The sequence below is a fragment of the Apteryx mantelli genome, chromosome 3, assembly GCF_036417845.1.
Source record: "Apteryx mantelli isolate bAptMan1 chromosome 3, bAptMan1.hap1, whole genome shotgun sequence".
In the NCBI taxonomy this organism is placed as follows: domain Eukaryota; kingdom Metazoa; phylum Chordata; class Aves; order Apterygiformes; family Apterygidae; genus Apteryx; species Apteryx mantelli.
The window spans coordinates 106,851,240-106,870,345 of NC_089980.1; the positions used below are offsets into that span (position 1 = coordinate 106,851,240).

The following is a 19,106-nucleotide window of genomic DNA, read 5'->3' on the forward strand; positions in this document are numbered from 1 at the left end:
TAAGCAATATTTCAAGTTAGAGTTTAGGCTGGCAAACAGGGATATCATAGAATCTGGTGGCATGCAAAGATGAGGTATAAAAAGAGTACTTCCTCCTTTTCTTTGCTCTGCAATAATTCCAGACCTTGCAACCTATCAAACTAATTTACCACCAGTATCAATGCTGCATTAGGTTAGAAGCCTATGGCCGCATCTTGAACAGTCTCCTTTGGAGAAGCTACTCTTGATGAGACCTTTTTAACTCTGAAATGCTGTTAGACTTTCCTGGTAAGGGAATATGTTTATAAAAGGGGCTCTTCTGAGGCAATTCATGTTAGCTAGACCAGGACTGTTAGCTTTAATTCTTGGACCATAGGGGTATTCCAAGCATGTCTGTCTCTAGTTAATCAATATCTTCAATTATAACTTCTGTAGGAAACTTGAAAGATTCTCTTGGATATAGTGCCTTTACCAATTGAGGCCCTATATGGGGCTTTTGGTGAACTTGCAAAAGTCATGAAACACTGAGGAACTTTTGGTTTCATCTCTTAAGGCCTTTTAAACATCTACGAAACAGACACAGTAAGTCTTTTTATACCCTTTCACAAATGTCAAGAGTTCTGCCCACATCCAAAACTTTTCAGGCTTGTAGCAGAAACACAACTCTGGCCAGACTTGGTAAAGTGTAATTGCTATTTCTGTTTAACTAGGCCAAATATTCTATTTGTCTGGAAGAAAGACTTCTGTTAGGTGATGCTTGACCCAAAGGGCCAGTAAGGCTTGACTGGCCTAGACAGGAATACAAGGCCAGCACTTGTTGCTGGTGGTCCTGGTAACTTTCCCCAGTCAGGAGCCAAAGCAATAGCACAGTCATTTTTCTTCCACAGCCTTTACCTAGGTACTTCAGTGGAATAGGGGTGAGGTACAGCATACTAGCTGTCTCATTGTCATCAGCAGGAATCCAAAACTATCCCTTAGAAAGGGCCAAGTGCACAAACACTTCCTTATGTTCCTGTTCGTGAACATATATGGGAATAAACCATGTAAATATAAGAGGCTGCAACCTAACCTTGTATATCATAGGTTGCTATTTCCTTCAGAGTTCAAATGTGCTTCTAAGAGCTGACACATACTGAGTCACCATGTTTTTACTTTTTGCCTCCCACTTGCCCTTGGGGAATCCTGCTTTCAGCTTTGGACTGGATGTGACAATAACTGAAATACTGGATTTTGTTACACAGAGTATTTATGCAAAACAGCTGAGACTGAGTGCTCCACCTAATGACCACTAAATGATTTTGGGAAATGGTTCTGTAGCCATATCTCTGCTGTTACTTTTGCATCTCCTCTACTTCTGATTGTTGCTGTGCCCTGCAGAGTTTCAGCTTGAGTTCTATGCTATGGATTCCCTGCTGCTTTTATTCTTGCTGACTTCTCTATGGGAAAGGTAGAGTATTGTTGTAGGGCCTAAATTCCTTTGCCAAGTCAGACAAGGGGAGTTGAAACAAGTCTCCTATAGCTCTTCAAACCATTGGAATTGTAGAGGAAAGAGCAACACAGGTAGAAACACTTTGAAGTCTTCTACTAGGATAGCAAAGATGTTCTTGCTTTTTCTAACTGGTTGGCCATCCTGGTGAGGAAAGCTTTGAAGTAGGAATGATGGGGGAGGGAGGTGGCCTGCAGACAAGTGAGGAATGGTGAAATGGGTTGGAAAGCAGAGTGTTGGGAGATTAGATAAGACTTCAAACAAAACAGGGAAAAAGGGGGGGGGGCACCTCAAATGACTACGCAAATAAGGCAGAGCTGGGAGGACAGCATTATGGGGTAAGCACCCATACTTTTTATGGGAAATCACAACTGGGTGCCCCTCTAAAGTTTTTGTACAGATACACACAGTATGAAGAACAAACAAGGAACTGGAGGTCTGTGTGCAGTTGCAGGGCTGTGATCTCATTGGAATCCTAGATGTGGTGGGATAACTCACATGACTGGAGGGCTGCCATGGATAGATATAAACTCTATAGGAAGGATAGGTCAGGATGATGAGGGGGAGTGGCCCTTTATGTGAGAGCAGCAGGTGTACATGGAACTTTGTCTAAGGACAGATTAAGCCAGCTAAAATCTCATGGTTTAGGATTAGAGGGCAGACCAATATGGCTGTTGTGGGTGTCAGCTCCAGATGGCCTGACCAGACAGATGAGGCCTTCAGGTGACTGAAAGGAGCCTTATGTTTACAGGCCCTGGTCCTCATGGGGATTTTGAACTACCCTGATATCTGCTGAAAGGGCAACAGTGATTTACAAGCAATCCAGGAGATCTTTGGAGTATGCTAGTGACAGTTTCCTGATGTATGTGATCAATAAACTGAGAAGAGATGCTCTGCTGAACCTGATCCTTAAAACAAGGAAGAATTGGTCAAGGGTGGGAAGACTGGGGGCAGCCTTGGCTGCAATGACCAAGAGATGGAGCTTGGGGTCCTGAGAGGAGGGAAAGCATAGCAAGATCATAATCCTGGACTTCAGGAGAACACACTTTGGCCTGTTCAAGGATCTTCTTGGAAGAATCCTATGAGGATATGATCCTGGAGAAAAGAGGGGTCTGGGACAGCAGGGTTTGGTTTGTTTGATCACTTCAAGGATCACCTTCTCTAGGCTTGAGGAAAGCTCCATCCTAATGAGCAGGAAAATGAGTAAAGGCAGCAGGAGGCCTGCACTGGATGAACAAGGAGCTACTGACAAAACTTGGATATAAAAAGGGAGCATGCAAGAGGTGTAAGCAGGGACAGGTGATCGAGGAGGAATATAGAGGTGGTGTTCAAGCATGTAGGGTTAGTGTAGGAAAACAAAATCCCATCTGGATTTTAAATGGGTGAGGGAAGTGAAGAGCAATGAGAAGGGCTTCTACAGGCATATCGGTACTAAAAAGGAGACTAGATTAGTGTGGACCTGCTGCTGAGAGGATCAAGGAACTTGGTGACAAGGGACACAAAGCCAAAGTTTTGATTGCTGCCTTTCCTTTGGTCTTTACTGGTAAGATTTGCCTTTCAGGAATCCCAGGCCCCTGATGGAAAGTCTGAATCAATAAAGACTTAACCTGTTGCTCTTCCCCTGAGGATATGGAACACTTAAACTAGACATATGCAAATTAGACCTAATGGGATATGCCTATGAATACTGAGGGAGCTAGCTGATGCAAGGCCACTCTCAGTCTTTGAAAGGTCATGGACAGGTTCCTGAGGACTGTAAGATAGCAAATGTCACTCCTTATCTCCAAAAAGAACAAGGATCCAGAGAGCTTACAGGCTGGTCAGCCTTGCCTTGTTCCCTGGTAAGGTCATGGAGAAAATTCTTCTGGAAGTAATTGTGGAACATATGAAGCACAAGATGATTGAGGGGAGTCAGCATGGATTTGTGAAGGGGAAGGGAAATCGTGCCTGGCCATCTTGATGGCTTTCTATGGTGAAATGACTGGCTTGGTTGAGAGAGCAGTGGATGTTTATCCTGACATTAGCAAGGCTTTTGACACTGTCTCCTGTAGTATCATTATAGACAGACTGAAGTATGAACTAAAAGTGGACAGTGAGGTGGATTGGAAACTGGCTGAACTGCTGGGTTGTAATTAGTGACACAAAGTCAAGCCGGAGGCCAGTCACTAGTGGTGTATTCCAGGGGTTGATATTGGGGCCAATACTGTTTAAGATCATCTTTGGATGATCCTGGAAGATCATCCTGGATAATGAGACTGAGTTTGAAGATAAGAGGAGTTTGCTGGGGTTACTACACTAGGTGGCTGTGCTACCATTCAGAGGGACCTCAATAGTGCTGGAAAAATGGGCTGACAGGAACCTCATGAAGCTCAAGAAAGGCAAATGCCGAGTCCTACTCCTGATGAGGAATAGCCCTGTACCCTGGTACATATTTGGGGCTGACTGGCTGGGAAGCAGCTTTGCAGAAGAGGCCCTGAGGGGATGCCAAGTCAACCACGAGTCAGCAGTGTGCCCTTGAGGCAAGAAAGGTCAACAACAGCGCAGCTAACAGAGGCAGCGAACAGACGCAGCAGACAGAGGCAGCGAACAGACACAGCAGTTTGCGCAGCAGTTCGCGCAGAAGGGCGCGCGAAGGGACGTGCGAAGGGACCTTCATTTCTGTTCCCTGTGGTGTACACTTCCTCAAGTATGGTCGTGACACGCCGCACAGCGCGTTCCCCAGTGACTGTTGGAGTTGCTGCGTCAGAGGCTTGGACCCAGACTGACCCTCTGACAGTAGATGCGGCTCTACAGGTCTCAGGCTGTAGGGAGTGCTTGGGGCCTCTCCAGGAGGCCTGGGCTGGCAGCCAGCTCTCCTGCAGGAGGTGTGCTGCTGTTGACGAGTTGTGTCGTCAGGTAAGGGAGTTACGGGAGGAGGTCAGTAGGCTGCGCAGCATCCGAGAAGCAGAGCAAGAGATAGACAGGGTATTCTCGGAGACTGTACAGCTCCAGGAGTCCCAACCCCCTGCAGCAGTGGAGTTGCCAGAGGGCTCTGTGCTGTGTGAAACGGTACAACATAACATCACAGAAGAAGGCTGGAAACTGGTCACTGCTCGTGGGAGGAGAAAGGCTCCTACTCCTCCTGAAGACCTGAAGCTGAAGAACAGGTTTAGTGCCCTCCAGGATGAGGAGGAGATGGGCATGGCTGCCAGGGAAGTAACCGGGACAACAGACCCTGTGCCCTGCCGGAACACCCGGAAAAAGCGGCGGGTGATTGTTGTGGGGGACTCCCTGCTACAGGGGACGGAGGCATCTATCTGCAGACCTGACCTCTTGTCTAGAGAGGTTTGTGGCCTGCCGGGGGCTCGTGTGAGAGATGTCATGCAAAGACTGCCAAGGCTTGTCCACGCTTCGGACTATTACCCACTGCTGCTCTTCCATGTGGGCGCCAATGACACCAAGGGCAAACTGGAGACCATCAAGCAGGATTTCAGAGCTCTGGGGATGGTGGTCAAGGGTCTGGGAGCCCAGGTCATCTTCTCCTCAATCCTGCCAGTGAGGGGGATGGATGAGAGGAGGAGGAGACGGACTTTCCAGGTTAACGACTGGCTGCGCCGCTGGTGTTGGCAACAGGGTTTTGGTTTCTACGACCATGGGACCCTGTTTGAAGATCGACAACTGATGGCGAGAGATGGGATCCACCTCACGAGGCGGGGCACACAGGTCTTTGCCAACAGGTTGGCCAACCTGGTAAGGAGGGCTTTAAACTAGGAAAGATGGGGGAAGGGGAGAGTTATAGTGACAGGGTAGTTGGCAAAAGACTGCTCAAGTCAGGATGCCTCCAACAGGTGAATGCAGCCAGGGAAGTGCGCATGGGATGTGGCTATGGAGGACCCTCTTTTAGCCCTCCTGGGAAACCTGCATGCTCAATCACCTCCCTGAAATGCCTGTACACCAATGCACGCAGCTTGGGGAACAAACAGGAAGAACTAGAGATATCTGTGCGGTTGCAGGGCCATGATCTCATTGCCATTATGGAGACATGGTGGGATAGCTCGCATGACTGGAGTGCTGTCATGGATGGCTACGTGCTTTTTAGGAAAGACAGGCCAGGAAAGCGAGGTGGTGGAGTTGCTCTTTATGTGAGAGAGCAACTGGAATGTATTGAGCTGTGCCTAGGGGTGGATGAAGAGCGAGTTGAGAGCTTATGGGTAAGGATCAAAGGGCAGGCTAATAGAGGTGACACTGTTGTGGGTGTTTACTACAGGCCACCTGATCAGGATGAGGAAGTTGATGAGGCCTTCTACAGACAGCTGGAAGTAGCCTCATGATCCCAGGCCCTGGTTCTCATGGGGGACTTCAACCACCCCGATATCTGCTGGAAAGACAACACAGCTAGGTACAAACAGTCCTGGAGATTCCTGCAGAGCATTGGTGACAACTTCTTGACACAGGTGGTGGAGGAGCCAACAAGGAGAGGTGTGCTGCTGGACCTCGTACTAACAAACAAAGAAGGACTGGTGGAAGATGTGAAGGTTGGGGGCTGCCTTGGCTGCAGTGACCATGAGATGGTGGAGTTCAGGATCCTGCGAGGAGGCAGCAGGGCACCAAGTAGGATCGCAACCCTGGACTTCAGGAGAGCAAACTTTGTGCTCTTCAGGGACCTACTTGGAGGAATCCCATGGGTGAGGGCCCTGGAAGGAAGGAGTGTTCAAGAGAGTTGGTTAATATTCAAACATCACTTCCTCCAGGCTCAAGAGCGGTGCATCCCTATGAGTAGGAAGTCAAGCAAAGGAGGTAGGAGACCTGCATGGATGAGCAAGGAGCTCCTGGCAAAACTCAACCAGAAGAAGGAAGTCTACAGAAAGTGGAAAGGGGGACAGGCCACTTGGGATGAATATAGGAATGTTGTCAGAGTATGCAGGGATGCGACGAGGAAGGCTAAGGCCCGTTTGGAATTAAATCTGGCTAGAGATGTCAAGGACAACAAGAAGGGCTTCTTCAAATACATCAGCAGCAAGAGGAAGACTAGGGAAAATGTGGGCCCTTTGCTGAATGGGGTGGGTGCCCTGGTGACGAAGGATGCGGAGAAGGCAGAGTTACTGAATGCCTTCTTTGCTTCAGTCTTTACTGGTCAGGCCAGCCCTCAGGAACCCCAGACCCTGGAGGCAAGAGAGAAAGTCTGGAGAGAGGAAGACTTTCCCTTGGTGGAGGAGGAGTGGGTTAGAGATCATTTAAGCAAACTTGACACCCACAAATCCATGGGCCCTGATGGGATGCACCCACGAGTGCTGAGGGAGCTGGCGGACATTATTGCTAAGCCACTCTCCATCATCTTTGAAAGGTCATGGAGAACAGGAGAGGTGCCCGAGGACTGGAAGAAAGCCAATGTCACCCCAGTCTTTAAAAAGGGCAAGAAGGAGGACCCAGGGAACTACAGGCCAGTCAGCCTCACCTCCATCCCTGGAAAGGTGATGGAGCAGCTCATCCTGGAAGCCATCTCTAAGCATGTGGAGGACAGGAAGGTGATCAGGAGCAGTCAGCATGGCTTCACCAAGGGGAAATCATGCCTAACCAATCTGATAGCCTTCTATGATGGAATGACTGGCTGGGTAGATGAGGGGAGAGCAGTGGATGTTGTCTACCTTGACTTCAGCAAGGCTTTTGACACTGTCTCCCATAGCATCCTCATAGACAAGCTCAGGAAGTGTGGGTTAGATGAGTGGACAGTGAGGTGGATTGAGAACTGGCTGAATGGCAGAGCTCAGAGAGTTGTGCTCAGTGGCACAGAGTCTAGTTGGAGGCCTGTAGCTAGCGGTGTCCCCCAGGGGTCAGTCCTGGGTCCAGTCTTGTTCAACTTCTTCATCAATGACCTGGATGAAGGCACAGAGTGCACCCTCAGCAAGTTTGCTGACGATACAAAACTGGGAGGAGTGGCCGATACGCCAGAGGGCTGTGCTGCCATTCAAAGAGACTTGGACAGGCTGGAGAGGTGGGCAGAGAGGAACCTCATGAAATTCAACAAAGGGAAGTGCAGGGTCCTGCACCTGGGGAGGAATAACCCCAGGCACCAGTACAGGTTGGGGGTTGACCTGCTGGAAAGCAGCTCTGCTGAGAAGGACCTGGGAGTGCTGGTGGACACCAAGTTAAGTATGAGGCAGCAATGTGCCCTTGTGGCCAAGAAGGCCAATGGTCTCCTGGGGTGCATCAGGAAGAGTGTTGCCAGCAGGTCGAGGGAGGTGATTCTCCCCCTCTACTCAGCCCTGGGGAGGCCACATCTAGAGTACTGCGTCCAGTTCTGGGCTCCCCAGTACAAGAGGGATGTGGCACTACTGGAGCAAGTCCAGCGAAGGGCCACAAAGATGATTAGGGGACTGGAGCATCTCTCTTATGAGGAAAGGCTGCGAGAGCTGGGCCTGTTTAGCTTGGAGAAGAGAAGGCTGAGAGGAGATCTTATCAATGTGTACAAGTATCTGAAGGGAGGGTGTCGAGAGGATGGGGCCAGACTCTTTTCAGTGGTGCCGAGCGACAGGACGCGAGGCAATGGGCACAAACTGAAACACAGACACTTCCATCTTAACATGAGGAAAAACTTTTTCACTGTGAGGGTGACAGAGCACTGGAACAGGTTGCCCCGAGAGGTGGTGGAGTCTCCTTCTCTGGAGATATTCAAAATGCGCCTGGATGCAATCCTGTGCAATGTGCTCTAGGTGACCCTGCTTGAGCAGGGGGGTTGGACTAGATGATCTCCAGAGGTCCCTTCCAACCTCAGTGATTCTGTGATTCTGTGATCCTGGGCTGCCTTAGGAAAACTGCTACCAGCAGGTCAAGGGATGTGATCCTTCTGCTCTAGTCAGTACTGGTGAGACAAATCTGGAGTGCTCTGTCCAGTTCTGGGCTCCCCAGTGCCAGACATCTGGGTGTACTGGAGTGAATACAGCAAAGAGTCACCAAGATGACAAAGGGCTTAGAGCTTCTCATATGCAGAGAGGCTGAGACCTGGGACTGTTTAGCCTGGAGAGAAAAAGGGCTTGGGGGACAGGGGCAATTTTATCAATGTTTAAATACCTGATGAGAGGGTTTAAAGAAGGAGCCACTCTTGGTGGTATCCAGTGATAAGACAAGGACAATGGACACAAAACAGAAGAAAATATTTGTTCATAAAACTGTTTTACTGTGAGGATTAAATGCTGGGCAGGTAGCCCGGAGAAGGTTGTGGAGTCTATTTTTCAGATATTCAAAAACCAACTGGACACGGTCCTGGGCAACCTGCTGTAGTTGAGCCTGCTTTAAACAGGGGAGCTAGACAATCTCCAGAGGTTCCTTTTAACCTCAGCTGTTCCATGAATGTTCTTAATTTTTTTTAACTTTCTGTCTCAATTTGTCGGCCTTGAGACCCACTTAATTACCTTGATTTTGTGCTAGGAGTATAAACAAAAGCTCCTGGTCAACATCTGCTTAATTCTTATCTAGAAAAGTAGTCCCAGTGTTTTTCAGTCTTTCCATTATGTGAGTTTCCTTGGCAACTTGTACAACCAATGTAATCTTTGGCATGTGTCCATGCTGTTTCATAGTAAACAAAAAATAAGGTTTCTTAAGTTCCTCAAAGACAGTATGAGTAGCAATGAGAAACATTGGTACAGGGTTAGTGAGACTACTGTTGCTCTTACCATGGCAAATGAAATTGCTATTTTTATGAAGGGTAATACCATAAAATGCTTTATCCTTATTTGGCAATTTTTTTGGTGTCCATTTTGTACAAAAATGCAAAATTAGTGCACCTGTACAAGGCTTTCCTTGTGTGGGAGGAGAAGGATTGCTAGAGGAAGAGGCCGTTTTATGACTTCAAGGTACAGTCCAATGCCTTAAGCTTGTAGGAAGCATGTAGAGTTGAATTCAGATATATGAGGAGTCTAAATTGAGTGTTCAGGGAGAATGAGAATATCAGACTAGAAAAAAGCATGGGAATCATTAAAGGAAACCTGCAGTTCTGGCTATTTTTTCCATGTTTTAAGTTTCTCATGTTTTAAAAGCAAAATGTGAGATGAAGGTAAAATTTCAAAATGGTGAGAATCTGATCATTATTCTGTTTTTTGCATTCTTGTACCATATTGCTGTTCTCTTCAGAGAAGCACTCTGAGCAGTGTAAGCTGTAGTGGTGACAGCCAGCTGGAGTACCTGATGCAGCCAGGCCACTGTGATAAATACACACTTTCATTAATTGAAATTTCTTCTGTTCTTATCCTATTGCTTTTATCTACATATTGTTCTTTTACTGCTCTGTTTCCACTTTGGTTCCCAATTCCTCTGTGTCTAATCACACTCCCTTCTTCTAAGGTTTCTTCTAAGACAATAATGGTCTCCACTTTCATGTATTTGCATGAAATGCAAGTTAGCTGCTTACTCAAACCCCTACTTTTGGGATAGGCTTGGTTAATTTTTCTTGAACCTTCAGAATGAAAGCTGAATTTAAAACTTTCAGTAAATTTTCTTGAATCAAATATCAGTTTTATGTACTAGCTTGTGTTTTTCTTGTGGGTTTTAAGGGACATGTTTTCTTCAGACTGCAGGAGAAAAGGGGTAGGGCATTACTGATTCTGTCAGGAGGGCTTCCCATTTAGGAAATTGTAAGTACAGCAGAGAAGAACCTGGGAGTCAGTTAGTATAAGCAGATATCAATACAGTATAAAGGGTTTACATCCAGCTTTGTTAAAATTAATTGATGATTCAAAAGTAAGTCTGGAATATAAAGACTTCATGTAACCTCTAAAAGAGCCAGTTTTTCAAAGGTGTAAAACAGTTTCAGAGATATTTGAACAAGAATGTTTGGGTCCTCAAGAGTTCACTTCAGTAAATTGTCTCCCTCCACCCTGCCTATTTAAGTATGTTGGATGCCATCTTCTGGCTTTTAGACTGGGAAGAAACTGGATTCATAGTATCATTATGCAAGCCTCTTGTGTGGTGTCTTCATCACTAAAGATGAATTCCAAATTCTTCTTATGTAAAGTTAAGACTTAGCTTGCATTTTTAAAAACTCATTCAAGATAAGTTCATTTCCAAAGCTATGAATTTTTTTAGATGAACACTTATTTAGAAATTTTCATGTTACATCACTCCTAAATGATGTGCATGATTACATGTATACTGTTCACGAACAATCTTAGCCCTCTGAATATCTTAAGAGGTTTGTTGCAGCTTTGTTTTATAAAACAAAATTTATTGAAAGATGTTTTGGGAACCATCACTGTGTATAGAACAACACTGCTTGTAGACTAGTGTATTAATCGCATATTTATTTATAAAGCAGAGTAATCAGACAGTTGATGGCCAGTTGAGAAATGTGACACTTGTATCAAAAGACTGTGATGCAGATGCACCTGAAGGTAAGATGCATTTTTTTTTGTCTTGTTATAACATTCCCTATGTTATATGTGCATGCTCTGCTATAGTAAGCTGCTCAATATTTTGATGGTTTGAGGCATTTGCTTTAGTCTAACAAAAAGCTTTGTGGCTACTTTCAGAAAACAAACATTACCTTGCAGCTTACTAAATTTTTTGAATAATAACTGTTTTAAGGAGAAACCATGTGTAACAACACGTTCCAATTAATTAGTTCACAATCTTCCAAAGAAAACAAAAACCCTAGACTTTTCCAGTGAATAGTTTAGCATCTGAAATGTCACTAGTGTCTGCCATACAAGTGTGCAGAGAAGTACTCTACTAAATTGTCTGATGTAGTAACAAATGCAAAATTCTTTTCTTTATAATTGCACTGAAGTTCAAATCTTAATTTTTATAAGATGTGAATGTAAGTTGTTCCATGAGCACCATTACCAGTGGAACTTGACCTTGCAGGTGGTTTTTCTGTAATCCTCTTCTCAATTTTGATTACTTCTGTTTTGAGATCCAGTATAATACTTCCCCACTTTGACCTGCTCTCTGGACAGAAGACACTGAATAACTTGGAGCTGTTTGAGTAGTGATTAGCAAGCAGAAGGATAATGTTGGAGCTTTCCCTGATGTTCTGCCTATGTAGGCCTCTAAGAGACTGGTAGCACTGACTTTGTCATCTTTATTCCTCTGTGAAACTTTGCTGAAACTGGGAATGTGTTCAAAAGCTGTTTATATGCAGGGCAAGAGGAAGGGCAAAGACCACTTTTGGAAAAACAAATTCAGCATGATTGTGTTAGCTTGGTTTCTTAATGAAACCAGGGTCAAACCATCTGAATTACACATGGTGCTGCAATACTGTTACTGCAGCTTAAGGTCACCATAAATTTTATTGATCTCTTTTGGTCTTTTGTTTAAGAAATTGATCTTGAAAAGATTTATGGCCTTCAAAATGGTCCAGACTTCTTCAGGCTGAAGCTCTGAATTGTTTTCAGTCGGCAAACTTTCAGGTTTTTTTGCATGAAGAGGAGCTCTGTTATGTATGCATAATATGTTTATAAAAAGGCTTGGAAGTGTTCAGTAATTGATAGAAAAGAGACAAATAGCTGCTCTGTATCCTCATCATCAATATTGCTGATAACTATTCAGAACTGTGACTATATTTCTAAAAAAAAAAAAAAAAAAATTGTAGCAGGTCACCCATTTTTCTTTCCATTTGTGGGTGGTATTGGGAAAGATGGTATGTAAATTTAACAACTTTTTTTTGGTACTAGCAGTGATACCTGAATAATTAGTTTTTTGTACCTGGTGTAAACTATCTATTTTTTTAGGCTGTGGTCTGTTTTCTTCAGGGGTTACCCCCTTTGTTTTTAAACATGCCTTCAAATTTGCTATGTGGGTGTGTTGGTTTTATTTCTGATGGTGGCTTATAAAATCTCTTAAGGGTTTTTCCCCTGTCTTTCCTCCACACCAGACTTCAAATGAATCATTCATCCAGCTTTCTACTTTTGGCTATTTTAAAAGACTTGATGCAGTCTGAATTGTTTTTGATCTTTTGACATAAAAGTAATAGTTCAGTCCATATTCAAGCTGCCATACTTTTGTGACTAAAAAAAACCACATCTTCTGTGGCAGAGTTTACAAGAGCAAAATCTAGTCATTTTTCAAAATTAAACCACTTTCTGCGGGTTGTACAGGTCTTCTGGTGTTTTTGTAAACAGCTTTGCAGCTTAGCTAATATTTGCTGGAAGTAGAATATACGCAGTGGTATTGATAAGCTTCTTGGTCTTGTCTTTTTTTTTCGTGGTGGTGGAATCTAAATAGTCTGACTTTCTGAGGCTTTGCTGCTTAACTGAAAGAAGTGGGGTTAGACTGAGAAATAGACTTCCTAAACTCCACCAGTACTTGATGCTGTTTTTTGAGGACTTTGAATATTTTCCTTAATGTATTTTTTTCTAGTTTGCTTTGAGCAATGGAAAATATAGCTGATGCTTAAAGCAGTTGTCTGCTATGCTGTACACAAGAATTGGCCTGTGCAAATGTTGGCTTTGGTTTGCCATCATTAACATGCATTGTTACACTGGAGATGAGTCATGTTCCCTTTTCTTAATAGGGAAGAGGTGGAGAAGTTATTGATATGTTGTCCTATGCTGGCATAGTGTAAGTAGAAGATAAATGGCTTTTTTGTAAAAGGTTAATGTGATCAAAAGGCTATTGTGGAGTTCTAGTAACTACAGATAGTTGGGTTGTTAGTGTTATTTTATAAATGGAAGAGAAGTTTCTTTAGAATACTTCAAATTAAAAAAAAAAAATTGCTAGCGAGAACACTTAATTCATTGTTTGATTCAGTCACCTGGATGGGTTGTGTTAGAAGCTAAAACGTAGAACCTGCTATTTTTAAACTTACAATGGAAACTAATAAAAATAATGGTTGTGGATTCTGGCTTTCTCTGCTTAATGATCAGCTAGGAGATGATATTGACAAGTAGAATTTTCAATGGAACTTTTTACTCCTACAGTGGAAACTAGGTTGTTAAATATTCTATTGTTTTTAAGTATATTAGACAAAGCTGAAACAGATGCACCTAAGTTAAACTACAAATGCTTGAACAACCTTTTTAATGGGCCTTTGGTGCTAGGTTTTTTATCAAAAAACCCACTGAACTATAATGAATGAAAATACTATTTATCTTCCTTTGTTTTATTAAACTAAATTCATTTTGACTGGTGTTTTTTCCTTAAATGTAATATGACCTTTTAGTTGATATGCTGATAGACAAGCTTATAAAAGCTTGTTCAGTTGTATTAAATACTCAGAACACTACTCTACTTATTGTAATTATATTTTTTTTCTTTTTGAGATGGTAAAGATCTGACCTGATCTTTGTTTTAGCAACTAATCTTCTCAATAACTTCTGTATTGTTGAAACTTTAGCCTTTAATGGGGCATGTTTTATATACGTTAGTTTCAAATTAGTGTTCTACTTGCTGAAAAAGACACTTACCTTTTTTGAAGAAATATAAGGCAGTTTGTGCCAGTAGAGGGGCATCCAGGATTCTTTCAGATTCCAGGATTAGTCGTGCCGAGCTAGAGATCGTTTGTCAAGTATATGAATTTAGAGATAAGAGCGTTCACACATATAACAGATGTTAAACAACACCAAACAATTAACAGCAAACAATGTGCAAACTACAAGTATAATAAAGCTAGAAGTGTAGTGAAGCTAGAAATACAGCAGGACTAAAAGGAATAGAGATATAACTTGATATATCTATATATAATGAGTTCTGCTGGTCAAACCATGGGTTCATGGGAGCTTGATATCAGTAAGTTCAGTACTGAATGTGATTCTGGACAGCCCCATACAGTAGCTGTAAATCATATGAATAGCTGTGATTCTCTTAAATCTATTTTTGCAGTTCATTGTTTACAGGCACCCACTTGTAGAAACATATCTATCCTGTAGCTTTTATTGTCCCCCATGGTAGACAGCTGTGAGCTGCTCTGAATTCTGCCCCTCTTCTGCCTCCAAGAAAACTTCTCTGGAGAGAGAAGGCAGCACTTACTAAATACTCTGAACTGTTAAATAGAGTTGAGCAGTAAAGCAATTACAACCCTATATCCCCTTCTTGGATTAACATGCTAATTATTCTGCTTGTTGGATTTAAGCTCAACAATAAACTGGAATGTGCTGGTGGTGTCAGTACTTTGGAGTTGAAGCTCCTAATAAAGGATTGAGGGGTATGCACCTATTCTTAAAAGGAAGTAATGAACCACAGTGTAAGCATCCTGTGGTGGTGGGACACAACCACCATGGCCTACAAAATGATGCTTTCAATAAGGACAGTTCTAAGATGGTCTTCAAGCATCATATTTGGCCTCTCTGCAAATAGCAAAAGCCACCAAACCTTTTCATAACTGAGAAACACTAACTTCATCAATATTGGGAGTACTGTCAATGTATGTTTGGAGCTGCTTCTACTGGTCTAATCAAATCAACCTGCTGTGGCATAGACAGCTGATGAATTCATTATATAATGTGTTCAGAACAACTATGCAGAAAACTTTGGCAGCATCTTCTTACTACATCAGATGAAGCTGAATACAGATGTTCCTTGTCCAGCTTCAAAGAAGGCTTGCTCATTGGGTGAGAAAGGGTTTGTTCATGAAGACTTTTTCACTGCCTAGTACCTCTTGTCCTGCAGCTAGGTTGGATGGATAATGTATTGGGCAAATCATATCTGAACTATGACAGAAAAACATGACTGTGGACTAGTCTATTGTATTTTAAATTCTGTGGCAGAAGGAGGGAAAGTGTTTCCAGGGCATCATTAATGATAATCACTAACTCACGTCTCAGCTATCTTATTTAAGAGTTTATCATCAGATCTTTCAAGTTTGACTTTTTAATGATAAAAGCCATAACTTTTTATCCTCCAGAGTAAGGAGTTCCAGCTCTGAAAGCTGCCTTGCCTTGCCAAATGCTGCTTTGACTGCTAGCTGGTTACAAATGCTTCTATGCAGAAATAGGATATCGGGGTCTGTGTGGCATGTTAAGGGGTCAAGATCAATCTGTTAAAATGTTTTCCTCCTGTTCCTTCAAATCCTCTTCCATGTAGCATGATCTCAGGGTGGAAGAAATGCATCATTTCTTCAGTCTTACAGGATAGACTTCCTTCTAAAGTGGCCAGCTCAGTTGGAAAGGATATGGCAAAAATGAGGTTAACATCTGAAGGCCAAGTGGTATAATGTAGTTTCAGAAGTCTGAACTAGTGTAAGCTGAAGTTTGTACCAAGTTGATACAGGAAAAGGAGGTATATAGTTAAGTGTTTTGATTAGAGTAAAAATGATGCTTCTAGCTTATGTTAATTGGGTTTCTGGTATTTTGCACTCATGTTCATCTCTAGGATATTGCCTTCAAAGTTAATCAGTAGCTAGCTCTAAAATGGGAGTTGTTCACTCTTATTTGAAAACATGTAATCTAAACAAGTCTCCTGTGAACCTCTCGTGTACATTCAAATTTTAAGTCTGACTTAAAGGCAAGATATGACATCTAGATGGCTTGGACCCAAGTGCTTCTGGCAAGTTACTGTACTTAACCGAAACATTTTTAGTGGCAGAAGACATCTAGTTGCTTATTTCCTGTAAGAGGAGGGCCTTATTCCTGTTTCAAATTCACATGGCTTCAGATTTCAGTCATTGGTTAATGCTGTGCCTTTTCACTATTTAGATGGCCCTCTAGCATTTAGTATTTTCTTCACTTAAAGCTATTTAACTGCTAAAATCAAGTTGTCCTTTCAACTTGCAAAAAAGATTAAAATGTTTTCTCTAGCCCCTTAATTTTTGCAAATCTTTACAACCTTTCAGATTCCTCAGCATAACTAAAATAGAAGCCTTATAGCTGGATACAGTTTTCTGTTGTAATGCCATAGCTGTGCTAGCATGAACTAGGAATGTAAAATTGCAGCACTAGTAGGCTCTTTGATACAGAAGTGATAAGAACTGCTGAGCTTTACCTGTGTTTAAAGTTTATTCATACTTGCTTTTCTCTAGGATCTAAGTACCCTCTTTCTGCAGCTATGTCTGGCACTTCATGTTCATGCATGTGACTTAAATTTGACTGAAAACATACTTGTGACCTGGATCACTCAGTAGGACTACTTGTTATTTAGTATTCAAATTTTGCTGTGTTTAGTGACTTTGCTATTCAGGAACTTTTTTTGTCTTTCAGCAAAAGACCCTGAGGACCTCACTGGAAGGCTCCTTATACTGTGAAGTCCTGTTAGCACTGTTGGGACTTGCGAATTCTTGAACCATTTAATGTAGACATTCATAATGTGTAATTAAGTTAAAATGGTTTTATGGTTGTCACAGTAGTTCCTATACTGCAAAGTAATTATGTAGCTATTGGATGCCCAAACTTGTAACTTTTGTTACAAGATAGTAAAATAAGATCTATGTTATAAAACTACACTGATTCATATTAGTTAAACCATATTTTCTGGTTTTGTCTAGGATTATATTAGGCTGCTTTTGACTTGCAGGTATTCAAATATCCCATGCTGGATGCAACTTATCTGTAGCTTAAGTCACTGGAAAAGCAGTGGCTCCAAAACATCCCAAATACTGTACCTGAAATTAAGTCACATGTATGGTAATACTACTACACCTCTAAATTAGAACTAATCAGCACTTTCAGAGGGAATGTTACTCCACTGGAAGCCAGCTTCCCCAAATTGAAATATCTACTGGAATGTGGCTAACTTCATTTAAAGCATTTGGGGAAACTATCTTTCAATGGGAACAGGATGTACTTCTGAGTAGGTTGGTGGATCTTCCTTCCATTTCAATGATAGCAAGTCAGATTCCAGATTCCTTGTTAGACCCTGATTTCCAAGCCAAGCTGCCTGCTAAATACTTCCTTTAACAGGGCTTGATTCCAAAGCCAGTGAGCAGCTCTTGTTGAAAAATAGTTTTAGATTAGACCCAGGTTGATACACCTGGACTTTTGCTTGCTTTCTACAGGTCTCTTCAGTGTGTTCTCATTAATGCTTCCAGCTAAACCAAAAAAAGCTGGGCTGAAACAGCAAGCATCTTTTTGTGCTTGTTAGACCTATATTTAAAGTTGTCATAGCTGGAAACTGTTTAACATGTGAGTGATTTGGTATTTATCTGAAGCTTCTTTTCTGCACTGTAGTACTTTAAAGTGCTGTAAACTTGAAACATTGGAAGTGTTAAAGCTGTCTCTAAATGGGGAGCTGGTGTAGCTGCATACAGTTGGAAAGTGTTTTCAGGTCCTTGCTAGAAGTGAATGAACCAATTTCAGTAGTATGTTTTTTCAACACACTTTTCGGTGTGATCAGGAATCAATGGTTTAAGTTGTCAGAGTTAACCTTGAGGCTAGTGGTGAAGTTCTGTGATATTTGCATCATAAGCTGAAAGAGCAACAACTTGAAAGTTTAAGCAATTTCTGGAAAGAGTTCACTGAGGGAAAGGACAGCTGGTATGCAATGGCACAAACTAGAATTGTAAAAGCTTTGAAGAGCAGATTGATTTTAGGTAATGAAACTAGAGAAGCAGCAAGACAGAGGGACTGGACTGTGAAGTGCAAAGACAAGCTCAACAGCTGAATGAGAGTAGTATTTATTATTATATATCTCACAAAGAATATGGGACAAATGGTTTCTTGCGTATTTTGTTTAAGCTATCTCCCCAGTTTTGATGCAGGAACTGCTGAGTAGCAGGCAGCATAAGGACATATGAGTCAATTTTTCCCTGTTTAGTTAACAAGAAATAGTAATTATTTCAGTCCTAGGAAGAAATATTGCTTTCATGGCTAAGACAGCTGTCACTGCCACTCCATGAATCTACTTCCAGAGCTGCTTATGAAAGTGATATGTGAAAGAATCTTAAACATCAATTTTCTGTGGAAGCTTGAAGTCCTGGAGTGACCTTAACGCTCTCAAACATATGAATAAAGATGTTAAGTTGTCAAATGACAGGTACAAGGGGAAAGGGGAAACCTGTAATTAGAAAACTCTTGATATATTTGCTAATATCTGAAGATACCTGAAGCTTATTTTGACTTGTCCATCTGAACACTTTGGTCTCTGACCAAAGTCAAAACTGGTAGAAAGTTAGTATTCTGTCTCTTGAGGCTTCAGTCTTTAGCCAGAGCACTTCTGATATTAAATTTCATTGCCTGCTGCTTATTTCCACTATTCTGTGAGCATGAAAGATTGTTTTGATTAAATGGGAGTAACAATATGCTTCTCTTAGAGGATGGCTTACAGTGCTGTAGTACTACTTCCCTCAGGTCAAAAGGGATTCTGATCACTCAGTATCTATTCATGCTAGAAGTGGAAGTACCACTATTCTGTCTAGAGAAAAAGGAATTGGACATTCCATGGGCTGGTGAACATGGAGCATGTCTGCATGGGTCTTGCATTAAGTTAACTGTTCATTGGTTTCTGTCCTAGCTTAAGTGTTTGTTTGTTTTTTGTTTTCTTGGTTTTCTTGTGGGCTGTAACTTCCTCATGTGGTGCCATTGTATGTGTCTTTTTTGTCAGTTTGATTACTATAAACTGACTAACTTTTCCCTCGTGTTAATGAAATCTTGATTGCAAGAGAACTAAACTAACTTCTGTGTACTCTAGCATAAAATCTATAGCCACAAAGATTAATCTATGCATCTTGCACACTTTATCTGGAAGTGTAAGAAAGCACTGACTATACTGTTTTAGAAAGGCAACATTTTCCTAGCAACCAGAG

The 19,106-nt window shown here is 42.3% G+C and overlaps 1 protein-coding gene across 7 annotated transcripts in view; it reads left to right on the top strand.

The window, feature by feature from the left end:
• LMBRD1 (LMBR1 domain containing 1) overlaps nt 1–19,106 on the top strand; it is a 90,367-nt gene that overhangs the window by 60,431 nt on the left and 10,830 nt on the right. For 4 of the 7 annotated variants that reach the window (XM_067294126.1, XM_067294127.1, XM_067294128.1 and 1 more), the window contains one exon: nt 10,749–10,827. The exons of 1 other annotated variant lie outside the window; for it this stretch is intronic. In XM_067294126.1, coding sequence (XP_067150227.1) covers nt 10,749–10,827 — 79 coding nt within the window. Of the gene's footprint in view, nt 1–414; nt 469–10,748; nt 10,828–19,106 lie in introns of those variants that run through there. 2 more of the 7 variants (XM_013952385.2, XM_067294132.1) reach the window with 2 other exon arrangements.